This window comes from Peromyscus maniculatus, chromosome 1 (assembly GCF_049852395.1).
Source record: "Peromyscus maniculatus bairdii isolate BWxNUB_F1_BW_parent chromosome 1, HU_Pman_BW_mat_3.1, whole genome shotgun sequence".
NCBI lineage: Eukaryota > Metazoa > Chordata > Mammalia > Rodentia > Cricetidae > Peromyscus > Peromyscus maniculatus.
In genome coordinates, this window is record NC_134852.1 from 135977694 (window position 1) to 135992640 (window position 14947).

Consider the following 14947-nt stretch of genomic DNA (forward strand, 5'->3'; position numbering starts at 1 on the left):
AGGCCTTCCCTTTCTTTTTTTTTCTGGCTCCCCTCCATCCACGCCCTGCAGAGACCTAAAAGAGAGTGTTGTTTCCCATTGTTATTTCTGCCTCCAGCCTCACAGTCCAGGAGCTGGGCAGGTGTTTCTACACCTGGACCATACACCCAGACCCATCACATCCCCTCTCCACGTCTCTCATGCCTCTTCTCCAGCCCGCAGAATCTCCCTGCGCAGGGGTGGGGGGTGGGGGTGGGGTGAGCTACAGCAGAGGAGGGAGGGATGGGCTGAGGAGAGACCCATCAGGCAACATGGAGCCAAGAGAGCACCAAGAGATGGGAAGTGGTGTTGAGAGGACCACAAAAGGCTGCGTCCATGCCAATGAGCTCGGGTTTTAGTCTACCAAAGGAGTAAATATCCACGAGAATAATAGATCCCAGACAGTTAAATGAGGCCAAGGGCAAACTCGATTCGGTAGACAGTGACATCTCTTAAGGGACTAGAACTTGAGTAACACAGAGAGTTGGCTATACATTTGATAAATACCTACCTTCAGTCAGACAGTCAGGTAGAGATAGTTCACTTCACCTGTGGGCCCCACCAGGGGGCACAGTGACAGGAGATGGCCAGGTATGGGTTTGTATTTTCCCACATTTCTTCTTTTCCTTTTGTTTTTTGTTCAACAGGCTCTGGACTCTCACCACTCCCCACCTACCACAGGGTAAAGGAGGAAGCAAAACCTATTGACAAAATGCTTTCTGCTTACTTCCCATCTTCAAAGCCTGAATTTATTGAGCAGATTCTCCTGGGGTGAGTTCTAACCTGGGGAGACATGGAAAAGAGGTAGGTGTGACCTTCAGGGCAGGGAACTGGGCTAAGGGTCTGGGGTGATTTCTCCTTGGCTAGTACAATGGGTTAAAAGCATGTGACCCAGCAGTTCCTCTCCTAGGCTTATGATCAAGAGGAACAAAATGTATGTTCACAGAAACGCTTGCTGACAGTGTCCTTAGCATGATTATTCCAGCAGTCCAAAGGTGGAAAGAGCCCAGAGTCCTCCACCTGAGGAGTCTATAGAGAAAAGGTGGTATGTCCATGCAGTGAGTGCGTATGCAGCAACAGAAAGGAATACGATTCTAGCATCCTGCTGCAAGATGGATAAATCTCAAACAGATCGCACCAAGTGAAAGAAGGCAGTCATAAAAGGCAATATACCACATGACCCATATCTATGAAATGTCAAGGAGAGGCTAGATTATGGGGTGAAAAAGTGAGTAATGGCCACCCAGGGTTGGAAACGGAGAGTAACTGTTCCTGGGTTTGAGATTTATTTAAGGTTAATGGAACTGTTTTTAAATTAGACTATCATGATGCCTACTAAAAATTACTTAAAAATTCCATACTTTACATGGGAAAAGATTACGATATGTAAATTACACCTTAATAAAGTTGTTTTTAAAACATTTTTATAATTAAAAGTAAGGAGATTCTTCCATAAAAAACCTAGATTTTGGCTTTCCTTGAATGCCATGTACACTTCTCCATGGTAACCACGAGCTGTGGGACATGCGTCCCCAAGTTTACCCTGGCCACTGCACTGCCTGCTGAGGTACACCTGGGTGGCTTCGTTAACATGTGTCACTCCTAGGGGACGCTTGCGCACTGGACAGGAGCCTCAATCAGAGTGGTAAGACCACAGGTGGCAAGGTTCCCAGTCCCATTCTCCCTCCCCATGTCTGTCCCCAGCAGCAATGTGCCCAGGACGAGAAAGGCCAATGTGGATGCAGGTGGAGGCTCCACCCAGTACTGAGGCGTGTGTGCCGTGAAGCTAGTGTTGCTGACAGAGTATGTGTCTCACTTTTCTCAGCTGTAAAATAGCAACGTCCTAGCACCTGACTAGCAAACAGTAAGAGCAAACAAATGTAAACTACCGACTCCAGACATAATTTTAGACAGGGCCTTGCTATGTAGTGCAAGCTGGCCTAGAGCTCACTATATAGCCCAGGTTGGCCTTGAACTCACAATCTCCCTGCTTTGGCTTCCTGGATGCTGTTATTAAAGGTGTAAGCCATCGTACCAGGTTGACTCTAATATCTCGCCCTGCATTTTACAATTCCCAGAAGTTCCAAAACCTGGGAGATTTTTCTAGAACTCATTTGGCCATAGAAATGACTTGGCTTGAACTCATAGACAGCACTGCTGGCCACAGGGCATGCCCTGTTACCATGTGGAAATGTGGGCATGTGAGTCCAGTGTGCTGCCAGGCTGCCTCAGTGTGCTCTGGAACGGGCAGTCTATGTATTATGTTACCTTCCAACTCCAAAAAGTGCTGAATTCTAGAACATTCTAGTCCCCAGAAAACTGGGAACTGTGGCCCGTATGAGGAAGAGGATTATGACCAAGGCTAAACTCTGTTCTGCTTTGCCTGATATCACGTAAGACTATAAAACTATGGTGAGGCACCAAGGACAGTTTTTAGGGGAAAGGGCCTGAACATTTCCGAAGTTGAATCTTCTGCCACCCTTGGGGTATGGATGCTTAGAGTCAGAATTAAGATCCCAGGCAGAAGCAGATGTGTGCTGCCCCTGTACACCTTAGTTCAGAGATGAAAGCAGCCATGGTCATGTCTGGAGGACTGTATGTATGGAGAACTTGGCTGGGACCACAATCTCAGGGCACAGAGGGGCCAGAAGCGGTCACTGCAGAGGCAAAGCCTGAAACATCTCACACTCAAAGGGGGTCTTGGATGTCCAGGCCTAACAATGCCTCTTCCTGTAGACCCTTGTGTCAAATAGGGGAGCTGTCTTGGCCCCCCTCCCTCTAATGCTATTGGTCTTGGTTTCCCCAACCAAGGCACAGCTGAGAACAGGTACCAGCCTGGCCGCCCATTAGACGCTTGTTAGGAAATAAACAATTTGACTGGGCTTTGACCCCAGAGGGGGAAGAGTTGCTCTAAATCCTCAGAACTCCCTCTGTATTAGGAATGTCTGTTACTCAGGAGCCCCTTCCACTGTGCATGGGCTTATGCTGATGAGATGAAGTGACTTGGTCTGGTCCCAGAACAGTTTGAGGGGTGGGGCTTTAACCAAGCCTGGCAGGAGAGAGACAGGCAACCAACGATGCCTAAGAACTCTAGACACGGAACATGGTGAACTTCTCACTACATGATCTTCGGTTAGAACAGTCCAGAAAGGACTGAAGCATCCACGTGGTTTGCACCAGAACTGCACTGGTTAGTGCCACACACTTGGTCTTCGTGTGACTTTCTGTGGCATCCCCCAGCAGCCCCCAAGTCAGGCCACAGGCCCCCTGCAGCTTCAGGTTACCTGGGGGCTCCTTCCTCAAACACTTGGTCTCTTGGATGAGAGATGATGGGAATCTCAGAGTGCAGGAGGGACCCTAGGCCACTACTGGATGGGGGCTAGCGAATAACGACCCTTTGGAGAAACCTTTGAGCAAGCACTTCTGGCTGGGCTCTGACACCTCCTAGGAACCCAGTGGCTAGCAGTGATCACCTTTTCTTGCTTTGCTCCTCCTGACCAGCTTCTTCACACTTCTGGCACACTCCCTGGGATTGCCTCCTTCCCCTGAGCATCATGGGATTGCCTCCTTCCCCCAAGCATCCTGGGATTGCCTTCCAAAGAAACCTCAGTGTAGGGTCTATGCTAAGGCTAGTGTATGAAATGAGCCTTATAGGCTCACATGTTGAGCACTTGATCCCCCAGCTGGTGGTGCCATTTTGGAAGGTTCTAGAAACTTTAGGAGGAAGGGCTACATAATCCTTAAGGATTGTACATTGCCCTGAACTCCTCTATATCTTGCTCTCTGCTTCCTGGCCTCCATGAGGTGAGCAGCTCTGCTCCCATGTTGCCCTGTCTAACCCCAGGTCTGGAAGCAGAAGAGCCAGCTGATCCATGCTGGACCCTCGGGCACTATGATCCAAAACAAGCTTTAAGCTACTTCTCTGGGGTATTTTGTCACAGTAACGTAAAGTCTGATTAACCCTCGGAAAGCTGGTGCCGGAGAAGTAAGGTCACCGCTGTGACCGCCTGACATGTGCTTGGGAATTTCTTGCCTTTGGATTACAGAAGTTTGGAATTGGCAGATTCAGGCTAGAGCAGCCCTAGAACCTGGCTGTGAGCTTAGTTTAGTGATGAATTCTGGTGGGAGCTCAGAGGACCAGGACAGAGGTGGGAATGCAGACAAGCAATGCTGTTGAACTTTCATTCAGAAACAAACATTTTCTTGGGAACTGGACTAGATGCCAGTCATGTTGCATTGTGGCAAAGAACTTGTCAACATTTTTCCATGCCTGAGCCTCTGTGGAAAGCTAAGTCAAAAGGCAACGGACTAAGTAATCCAGTGGGGGGGAGGGTGGATTTTAAGGCAGCCTGGCATTCAGAATGTGGCTCTAAAGAAGCTCATAGTGATTATTAGGAACAAAGGGCAGAGCAGGCAAATTAGTAAGGCTCTTTGTTTGGTCTGAAAAGGATCACACTTAATGCTGTTGACATGAAAGATGGTTGTTAAAGAGAATGGCGTCATCAAAAAAAAAAAAAATCTATGAAAGTATTGAGCAGTGAGTATGATCCAAGCATGGTGCGTGTGTGTGTGTGTGTGTGTGTGTGTGTGTGTGTGTGTGTGTGTGTGTGTGTGTAAATGGCCTAAAGAAACACAGACTTTGTACAGTTTGATACGTGCTGATAGAAAAGGCAGGTGCTTTGTGCCTGGACAGTAGGAAGGGTATCTTGTGGACATCTTGGAAACTGGCAAGACTCTACCCACTTTCAGGGGATAAAAGTGAAAACACATCTAGAAGACTATCCCTTAAGGAGAACGCATTGCAAAGCTGTACCCTATTCTCAGATCAGGACCCAGGCACTCAGCTGCCAACCCAAGGTGCCCTGGCTGCTTTTCAAGTGCTGACAGACCCTGGCTTCATCCACACAATGCAAGTTTTGCAGGCATACATAACGTAAGAGTTGCAGGAACATGCAGGCTTCCACCCAGATTTCAGAGGATGGCCCAGAAGGACAGACATTGTTCGGCTGAGCCAGATTCCCTGAAGGTAGCCCTGAGAGAATGATTCATGAAACTATAGGGGTTGGGGGGAGGGGAGGGTTGCGGGGAGGAGCGGCAAATGGAGACCCCAGGAAGCTGGAGATGCCAGAAGCATGTAGGGTCAGCTGAGGAGAACAAAACACAGCAGCCCAGGAGAGAAGCTAAGTGGACTACAGCCAGCATGGCGGTGGGGGTGCTGGTGCTGCCCAGGTCTTCAGAGATTGCATCGTGCCACCACGTGTCCCAGGTGCCAAACCCAGAGCTACAGGAATCAGCATTTGGGCTGCTGGGTTTCAGCCCTTCGTTGGGCCAATTGTTGCCTCCATTTTCCTATCCCTCCTGTTTTGGAACAGGATTGTGTACTCTGATGTATGGACTCTCGAGTGTGTGACTAGTTCTTTATGGCTCACTTTGTTGGGTTTTAAAACTCTTACCCCAAGCTAATAGTTCTCCTTGAGTCTCAGAGGAGACTTGAGACTTCAACTTTTGAACAATGCTGGAACTGTTAACACTTCGGGGACTCTTGGATGTAGAACAAATGCATCTTGCATTATGAGATGGCCACAAATCCTCAGGACCAAGTGTGGGATGTTATGGTTTGCACATCAACTGTCCCCCAGGCTTATATTCACCTGGGGAGTTGCTGGAAACTTCAGAATAGGGCCTGACTGGGGGAAGTAGGTCAGTGTGGGTGTGTTCCTGGAGGCTGTATCTTGCCCTGGACTCCCCCCCCCTCACTTTTTCTCTTACCCTTTCTGTCTCTCTGTGTGTCTCTGTCTCTGTCTGTCTGTCCCTCTGTGTCTGTCTGTCTCTCTTTCTCATTCCTGGCCACCATGATGAGATTAGCCCTGCTACAGCATGCCCTTCCTCCATGATGCTCTGCCTTACACAGGACAGAAACAATGGAACCAGCCAGACCATAGCCAGAACCTTCTGGAAACAAGAACCAAAACGCATCTTTCTCTGTTAAATTATATCTCCCTGGTATTTTGTCTTAGGGATGAAAATGTTCACAGTTCTTAGTGAAAGAACTGCTTATTCCAAGGACCCCGAGTCCCTTGTCTCCACCTCAGAGCCTCTGCCAGCCCTGTGACTTAACAACCCATCTGGACTTGTTGTCAGCTAGTTCTCTTGAGCTCACCATTGCCCAGACCCTGCTTGGTCTGTGTGCTAAGCCCACAGCATGGAGGAAACTCCAGGAGCAGGCCTTTCTACTTCCGGGACTTCCATGAGTCTGGAGTCCCATGACTAGACTTCTGTCCACACTGACAGAATTGGAGAATGACTGCCAATGCAGGCAACACTCTAAGGACCGGGACACGGCTGTCCCGAGGCTTGGCCAGCCCATGCTTCCAGTCACTGAACAGACTGATTCCTGTCACCACCCTCTCCTCCTTCATCACTTCGATTAGGTTCTCGTCACCAAAAGAATCTTAGTAATATGCAAATATTCATTTATAAGACTTGGACCCTCTGCATTGTTATGGTTTAAATCTTCGATGTCCTTCTCAGGCTTATGTTTTAAGTGCTTGGCTCCCAGCGTGGGGCATGATTTTGAAGGCCGTGGAAACTTTAAGGGGTGGGGATTGGCTGGAAGAAGTAGGTCACTAGGGGCCTGGGAGGGTTGTACCACTTCTGCTTCCTGGGCCATCATGATGTGAACAACTACTGCCACATACTCCTGTTACCATGGACAGAGCAACTCCACCCTGCCTTCTCCACTATGACGGACTGAAATCCCTTGGAAACTGAGCCAAAATGAGCCTTCAGCACATGAGCGCTTGTCAGAGCTTGTCACAGTGACAGGAAAGTCACTAACACAGCATTGCCCCCCTCTTTCTCCTCCTCCCCCTCTCTCTTTTTGAGGCAGGGTCTCACTATGTAGTCCAGATATGCCTCAACCTCATGAGTCTTCTGCCCCAGCCTCCTGAGTGCTGGGACATGCCATGAGCCACCTCATGTGACACCCTCTGCAATTGTGAGCCCCAAAAATCAACCTAACTACTTGGCCTCTGGGGATGTGGGCAAGAGACCCCATGAACTACAGAAGGTGAGGGCCTAGCAGTGAGGGTCATGGGTGGCGGTTCTCACAGCATGCATTTTGATGGTAAGGTAGAGAGTGGAATTAGGCTCCCAGGGAACTCATCCTGTCTGTGGCAGGCTACAGAAGGAACTAAAGCCGCCACAAACCCACCAATCACCAAAGTAGAGTAAGCTGCAAAACCACAGAACAGAGGGAAGAATGAATGGGAGGGCCTCACCCAGGGAGGGTGGGGACTGGGCATGGCACTCCTACCCAGCCTCCTACAGCCATGGGAAGACACACTTGCCAGTCACAGGTGGGGGTGGGCTCATAGTTAGTCCCACAGACCAGGGGTGAGATGAAGGATTTGCCGATGAATTAGAACAGAACCCGAGAGCAATCTAGCCCCCAGGTGCCATGATGGGTAGAGGGTAGCCACTCTTTGCTTCCCACCTAGTTCCTCAGGCTAGGGGTGTCTGCAATGTAGGGGGGAACCCTCGACATCCAGAATTTAAACCCCCTTGCTTGGTGGTATCCATACCTCTCCCTTTCCCTGGGGCCCTGTACTGGGACTCACAGCTCGCCTTTAAAATATTACCCAAACCCTAGTTTTCAAGTCCTTGTTAAATTTTTATTTTATCCCTAAAGTTCCTTTTTTCATTATGTAACAAAATAGGCTGTTGCTGAATTCACACAGCTGGTTATTTCCAGGGAAACGGACAGGTGTCTCTTCATGCCACGTGGATCTTACTGAAAGCCCACAGTGAGCTGGGACGTGAAGGAATTTTCCAAATGGTTTGTTTTCCTAGATCAGCTGCATTTTCTCCAGGAGCTGGAGGAGAGCAGACATTGTCCTGCCTGCTCACAGCCTTTCTGGGGCTAAGGCTCTATTCCCGGGAGGACAGAGGAGGTTCCAACACCCCTCAGCTGACCCACAGGGTGGGGGAAGAGCCACCAGTGTGGAACTAGTCCCCCTTAGTCCCCAAAGCACCAGAAACCCTGTGGCCCACTTTGGGGTCTCCACATGGTTTCCATTGGCGTTGAGCTCTGTTCCTTCATGAATGCAGGATTGAAATGTCTTTTTATTGCTTTATTTTATTTTCAGACAGGGGCTATCTATGTAGCCCAGAACTTTCAAACTTCTTGTCCCAGGGATTACAGATGCTTAACACTATCCCTGGCTCTTTGGTTGACTTTTAATTGTATAAATATAAATACCACACAATCTGGAACATTCTTACAAGTTTGTTATTTTTTTTGAAAATGTTAAAATTTTAATTAAAATAATTCATACACTTTTGTGACACTGTGAATGGAACCAGGCTATGCATGAGCTGTCAACTAATGAGCTATGACCTCCGTTTAGTGTTTTTATTTTAAGTGATATACAGTAATTGTACATATTTGGGGGTGGTGCGACATTCCATCACAGGCATGTGGTGTGTTGATTAGGATAGTTGACATATCCATCTGCGATGTGTCAACCTGATAAACTTTAGAATTACCATGGAAACAAACCTCCGAATGGGCCTATGAGGGTGTTCCCAGAAAGGTTTAGCAGAGCATGGTGACACCTCCCACCCCGCATATGGGCGGCACCATTCCCTGGGCTGGAGTGAAAAGGGAAAAGAGAAAGAGAATTCATCTTTTGCTTTCTGATTGTGGATGCAGTGACCAGCTGCCTCATGCTCCTGCCTCCGTGTCTTCCCCATCAGGGCAGGCTGCACCTTTGCACTGTGAGCCAAAATAAACCTTCCTTCCCTAAGTGGCTTTTCTCAGGTGTTTGTCACAGTCACAAGAAAAACAACGACTGATAGACATCACCTCCAACATTTAGCTGTTCTCTGTGTTGGACCCATTCAAAATCTCCTCCTCCTCTTCCACACTTTTCTCTTCCTCCTCCTCTTTTCCTTCAGGCAGGATCTTGCTATGTAACCCATAGACAATTATTGTCAACCATAACCACCTTTCTATACAATAAGACATGACTCCTCCCTCTAACTACACTCATTTAGTTATTTATTATATTAATCTTCTCTTCTGATTTAAGCAGTTGGACTCAGAGCACTTTGTGAGTCCCTAACAAGTGTGGCACACCTCAGGCCCCCCAAGTTCACAGTGGAGCATTGGGACAATGTTGTCATTCTAGTCCTCAGGACCACCTGTACAATCACTACTATTCCACACCAGATAGTCACCTGGGCCTGACACCCTTCACTGAGGATCCCAGATGAGTGCCTGGGCCAGGCCCCATCCAGAGAAGGCATCTCAAGGACAGCTAGAAATATTGATGATGGTGGCAGCCTGAGGACCCAGGCTAAGCCTCGCTCTGGACAGCTCAGTACGGCAGGCACCAGGCTCAATAGCTCTCTAGCTAGGGCTGCAGACAAGCTGGCTTCCTAGCTGTGCAGTGGAAACAACAGTCTGGTCCTCGCCACCATACTATGAGGAGTGATGGAGTGAGCCCATGGCAGGCTGGCCCCACTGCAGCCCCCACTGCATGGTGCCACTGTTAGAGACACAGATGTGCAGATACTTTGGCTAAAGACGTTATGAGAGGACAGCTCAACCCTGAACACAGAACGCCTTACAGACATCACCTTGGTGTGTATTACAGAAACCATACTTTGGATTTTGAATTAGTATCTTTTTCCTGCCTGGTGCCGTGCAGCTGGATCCTTGCAACTGGTCTCTAGCTCATAATTCTCCTGCCTCAGCTTCTTGAATAATGGAGTCCCAGGAACGTGATACCATGCCTAGCTAATGGTGGAAGATTTCATTCAACAAACCCAGCCAGATTCTCATTAAACCAGACTAAGCAGGCCAAGGATAGAGCTCAAGGTCACAACTGGTTCACACGAAGACTCAGAGGGGCCTGAGTCACACTGGGCCACAGGAGTCTGTCTCCCCCATAATGCTGCCATCATGACCAACTATAATCAGTGGGCTAATTTTCATAATTGCTAATTAACCCTAATAACTAGTTTGCATAAGAGCTGCCTGGCTCTGCTTTCTCCTCTACCAGAGGAATATTTTCACCTTGGGCTCATCTGGTTCAGCAGATGGCAGGGTCCAACACACCCCAGGAGTTAGCACTGGCCTCTGTCCAGCCTGGACTGCCCCTCTTCCTGGACTGCAGTAGCGCCCCCACCCACCCAGGGGAACCCACTGACATCCCTCCAAGGTCCTCAAGGAGTCACCCCAAACCAGCTTCCTGTGTCTTTTCATCAGTAGGTTGGACACCAGTCTTTCTTACAATAGCCCTGCCTGGCTCAGCTATCCCCGTCTCCCGAGCGTCTCCTTCTCTCTGCCACCTGATAGTTGGGTCTTCGCTGCTTCACCTGGCTGCTATTAACTTCTGAGTTTCTGCTTTCTGCAGATTAATTGAAAAAAGAAAAGTCTTTGTCCTCCTACCTGTTCACACCCACAGTAGGACTCTGTGAAAGCAGTACAGACCCTTTAAAGCCAGCGGAAAGTGGCTTAATTCCAGTGCCACAATTGGCCAGCTACGCCACCCAGCGCAGGTCAATTAACCTCCCTGGGCCCTGGCTTGTTCAGATGTCTGGAGTTATAGAGACAGCCAGTTTCTCTAGCGGCTCTAGCAGTGGGCTCCCTACTGGGAGGAAGCGCCTTTCTATTTTTTATTTTTTGATGGGCAGAAGCCGAGACGAGCCTCTGGAAGAAGCTAAGGAGAATGGAGATGGCTGCTGTGTTAGCTGCCTTCCCTCATTGCTGTGATTCCTGACGGAAGCACCTTAAAGAAGGAAGGGCCTGCTTTTGGCTCACAGGTCCAGGGTACACTCCATCACGGCTGCGGGAGCGCAAGGCAGCATCAGCATCAGAAGGCAGGGGGAGACATGTGATGCTCAGCTGGCTTTTTCCTTTTCATGCAGCCTGCCAGCCCAGCCCGTGGAATGGTGTTACCCAAGCTGAAGATGGGTCCTCCTCCTCCATTAGCCCAATCTAGACCTCCCTCACAGACATGCTCAGACGCTTGCCTCTAAATCCCGTCCAGTTGACAATATAACCATCATGGCGGCTTTGGCTGACAACTGACGCGTACTTGTTTGGACCGAAGAAGGTAGAGAGGAGAACAGGAGGCTTTGGGGCAGTGGGAAGGGTGCCTGGATGAGGGGCAGAGGGGAAAAAAGGAAGAGAAAGGAGGTTGCTAGCCAGAATGAGGAGCACAGCCAGCCCCCGCCAGCACTCTGACCACCTCCCTCTTGGATCCCCGCTGTCTCCTTAGTCACCCCACGGCTCAGCCTGTCTAAAGTCAAGGGCCAGCTCTGGACCTCTGCATGACTGGGTCAGAGGCTCCCTGGCCGTCTGGACCCCTCCGCACAACGATTCTTTCAGCTGTGTAAAATGAACGCACATGATTACAGAGGGAACCAATCGAGGGGAATACATTTAGCAAAGCACTGGGACTCTTCGTGTGGGAACATGCACACTGTTTTGTGAGCATGTTAAACAAGATTTGGTGGATGCCTAATAGGCGCCCTGCTCCAGAGGCTGCACGTCAGAACACCTGCGGCAGCTGCTGTGGGATGCGGAAAGGATGGGCGCTGCAGGTCACTGCATCCCAGCGTCCGCCCCATCATCTCGGTGCAGGGAAATGACGAGTGACATTTACAAGCTGCAGAAATAAGGGTGTAAATGGTTTTCCAAACCGGGTCCCAGACTCTGAATTTGTGGACTCCAAGCCTGATCTCGCCTTTCTGCCATTCCCTAATAGCTGCTCCTCCACTGTCTCAAAGTCCTAGGGGCCTCACCTTCTTCATGGAGGGGTGCCTGTTCTAATCTCCTGCATCTACTATTTCTCACCTCAATCTCCACAGCAGCCTCCCTGTCTCTATTCCCGGTCTCTCTGGGACTCTCCACCCACCCCCACCCAACCCCTGGCCCTTCATACATGCTAGGCAAGCTACAGCCCCAGGTCCCTTTTTAATCTTTTATTTTAAAAGAGTCTCACTATGTTACCCAAACTGGCCTTGAACTCAGTCTGTAGTCCAGGCTAGTCTTGCTACTTGTGATCCTCCTGTCTCAGCTTCCACAACCGTTGGGGTGACAGGCCTATACCCAGCTCCCTGCTGCCAGTCTGCTTGGTTCCCTCCGGGCTCCACCCTGAACTCAGAACTCATCATCCCCAGTGCAAACCTGACCCTGTCGCTCCCTTATCCCCTCGCTTTGAACTGCTCGCTGACTCCCTGTTGCCTGCAGGATGAACTTGGGAGGCCTCTGCAAGGTCCTCACCAGCTCTGCAGCCTCCTCTCAGTACCTTTCTCCTCCTGCCTCTCTCTGCCTTCCTGCCACTCTGGATATCTGAAGTCCCAGGCTTACAGCTCCTCACAAGCCCTTTGCCTGTGCTGGTCCCCCTCTGAGTTGTCTGTCAAGGAAACATAGTCTGGTTCCCAAGTCCTGCCACACATGGCTCCTCCACACCTCAGTTCTGCATCACACTCCCTGGGTAGGTGTGGCTAGCCCTCCTGCCTGGGACAGAGAAGTGCCCAGGCCACGTTACGGTAACTTCCCATCTTTCTTCAACACAGCAAACTTCACAAGAGCAAGTCCTGTTCCTTCACTTCCCCCTAGACCCAGGCCAGTGGCTAGAGCCCAACAGACCTTCAGCAGATGTTGACTGAATAAATGAATAAAAGACGAAAGTGAAGGGCAGAAGAGGTCTCAGTCGAGAGCAGCAGGGAACTGGATGGAGCCAGATGCTGCGCTAGTCTATAGCTAAACCCTTCTCCTCTGCATGGAATTCCCCAGGTCCTCACGGTGCATTTGATCTGGGGAGCAGGCTGTAACTTGTTGAGTTCGGCTCTCTGTTCTTTGAGAAATCCCTCTGCTTTCTATACATACCTCAATTAGAGGCGATTACGTCTCTTGTCAAAGGCAGCTTTTCCAGTGCTCGAAGAATGGGATTGTCGGGTTTATAGAAATTCCATTTACACGTGGCGTTTTAAGGACAGTTGTCTCACAGAGGCCAGCCGGCCTGGCTGGCCAGCCCCAGGGACAATGACAGCACTCTTCTAGAGCCCTCTGCTCAGCACTCTGGGACTTGGATCTGGAGACACCACGCATCTGGGGCCCAGGGTCTTTTCTTGGTGTGCCTTCTCCATCTCTCTGAGTCCAATGGGGGCAGGGGAGGCTTCTTCCTCACCATCTCCACAGGGAGGCTCAAGGGGGAGGAAGTCCTCATTTCAAATGGACTCCCCCTTTGTCCGTCCCCCTCTCTCCTTCCTTCCGCCTTTCTTCTTTTCCTGGCCCCCATGGCTAGGGATGGAACTTGGGTCTTCATGCATGCTAAGCAAGTGCTCCGCCACTAAGCAGCAAATCAGTCAGAAGGGATCCTTCTTCGTAGCCCTGTGAGAGCCCCCTCCATACCCCCCTTCCTATCACCTCCCTGCCTCATGCCCAAATCCAACACACATTCCAGCTGCACCTCACACTCATGCTGACACCACGTGGCTGGCCCTAGGTGTGTGTGATTGTCACTATAAAGCAAGAACGTTGTGCCCAGCATGCTGTGGACATTTATAAATGGTAGGTCTGGGCTGGGAGGAGAGGCAACAGCCTGTGCTCTTCCATCCTCACAGAGGATGCCCCCAGGCTCTGGAGCACAGCATCCCCTGTTGCTGAGCCAGGGGAGATGAGCAGTTGCCCTCTGGTGCTGCTCTCCACGCTCCTTACCTGAGAGCACCGTGAAGACGGCAGCGAAGGCGTTGAGCTTGAGTCCGTCTATGACGCTGCTGGAGTGGAGGAGCTCAAGACACATGAGGCTGAAGCCGACCACCAGCAGAAGGATGTAGAGCACCTCGGAGACCACCGACAGCCACAGCACCCCTGGAGAACGAGGCAGGAGCAGGTGAGCAATGGTCCACCCCACCCGGCCAGCACCACCCACTGAGGACAGCAGGTCACTGCAAACCCAAGCTCAGCTCTAGGTTTCTCTGGGCTGTGGCACCCTGAGGGACCAGTGTGGGGTGAGGCTCACACTGCAGGTACAGAGCCGAGCCATATGAGGTGCCTTTCCTGGGCCCCTTCATCTCAGCCCCGAGGGTCACCCTACCCCAGACTCTACATGGGCAAATTCTCTATTGCTAAGTCCATTGGGGGGAGGTTCTCTGTTACCTGAGTGACAAGCATCCCTAATCCCATTACCTGACCTCAGACCTTGCTTATGTCTTTACCTGCCCGACCTTGCCTATGCCTTTACCTGCCCACACTCTCCCTTGTGCCCTGCCTTTTTCTAGAAACCACCACTGCCAGGTTCATGGCTTTGGCCTGTGGTTCTCCCAGGAGTGGCCATGCTCTGCTGTGAGCCTGCTCTCCTGGACACAGATGATTGATCTAATTTGATCATTGGCCTAGAGATGACCTGTCACTGATCTTCTCTAGGGAAAGACCACCTGATTCCAGAGGATGCTACTCTTCCATGCTTCTAGTGGTTTGGTATCTCTTGGGTTGCCACAGCTTCTTTTCCCGTATTGGCCCGTCTTGGGCTGCTAACACTGCTACCCAGTTTAGGGATGGCTGCCGTCTTCCTGTCCCACACTGTCACTCCCTCCTCTTCCTGGCTGCTTGTCACTTGCACAGCACCTGCTTTCTCCCGGTCCCTGTAGTTTCTTTGCAGACCCCCATCCCGGTACCATGTCTTAAGCATGCAGTTCATATCTCGCCAGTCCAAGCTTCTTGCCACCCAGCTCAGGAGCTCAGGAAGGAACTCTGTGCCTCAGTTTCTTCTTCTATAAAGTGGGGGTAATACTAAGAGCCATGGTGCCAGCACTAGGGGAGAAATAGTTTCTTAGTATTGTGTTAGACCCTAGCTAGCCCAAATGAGGGACCAGGTCACTCACTGATCTGCTGATGCTGTTATGTGGAAGG

The 14947-nt window shown here is 50.4% G+C and overlaps 1 protein-coding gene across 2 annotated transcripts in view; it reads right to left on the reverse strand.

Annotated features, from left to right (window-relative positions):
• The window catches only part of Gsg1l (GSG1 like), a 202696-nt gene that overhangs the window by 67905 nt on the left and 119844 nt on the right, over positions 1-14947 (reverse strand). For both annotated transcript variants that reach the window (XM_076552022.1, XM_076552021.1), the window contains exon 3: positions 13754-13906. In XM_076552022.1, coding sequence (XP_076408137.1) covers positions 13754-13906 — 153 coding nt within the window. The remainder of the gene's footprint in view (positions 1-13753; positions 13907-14947) is intronic.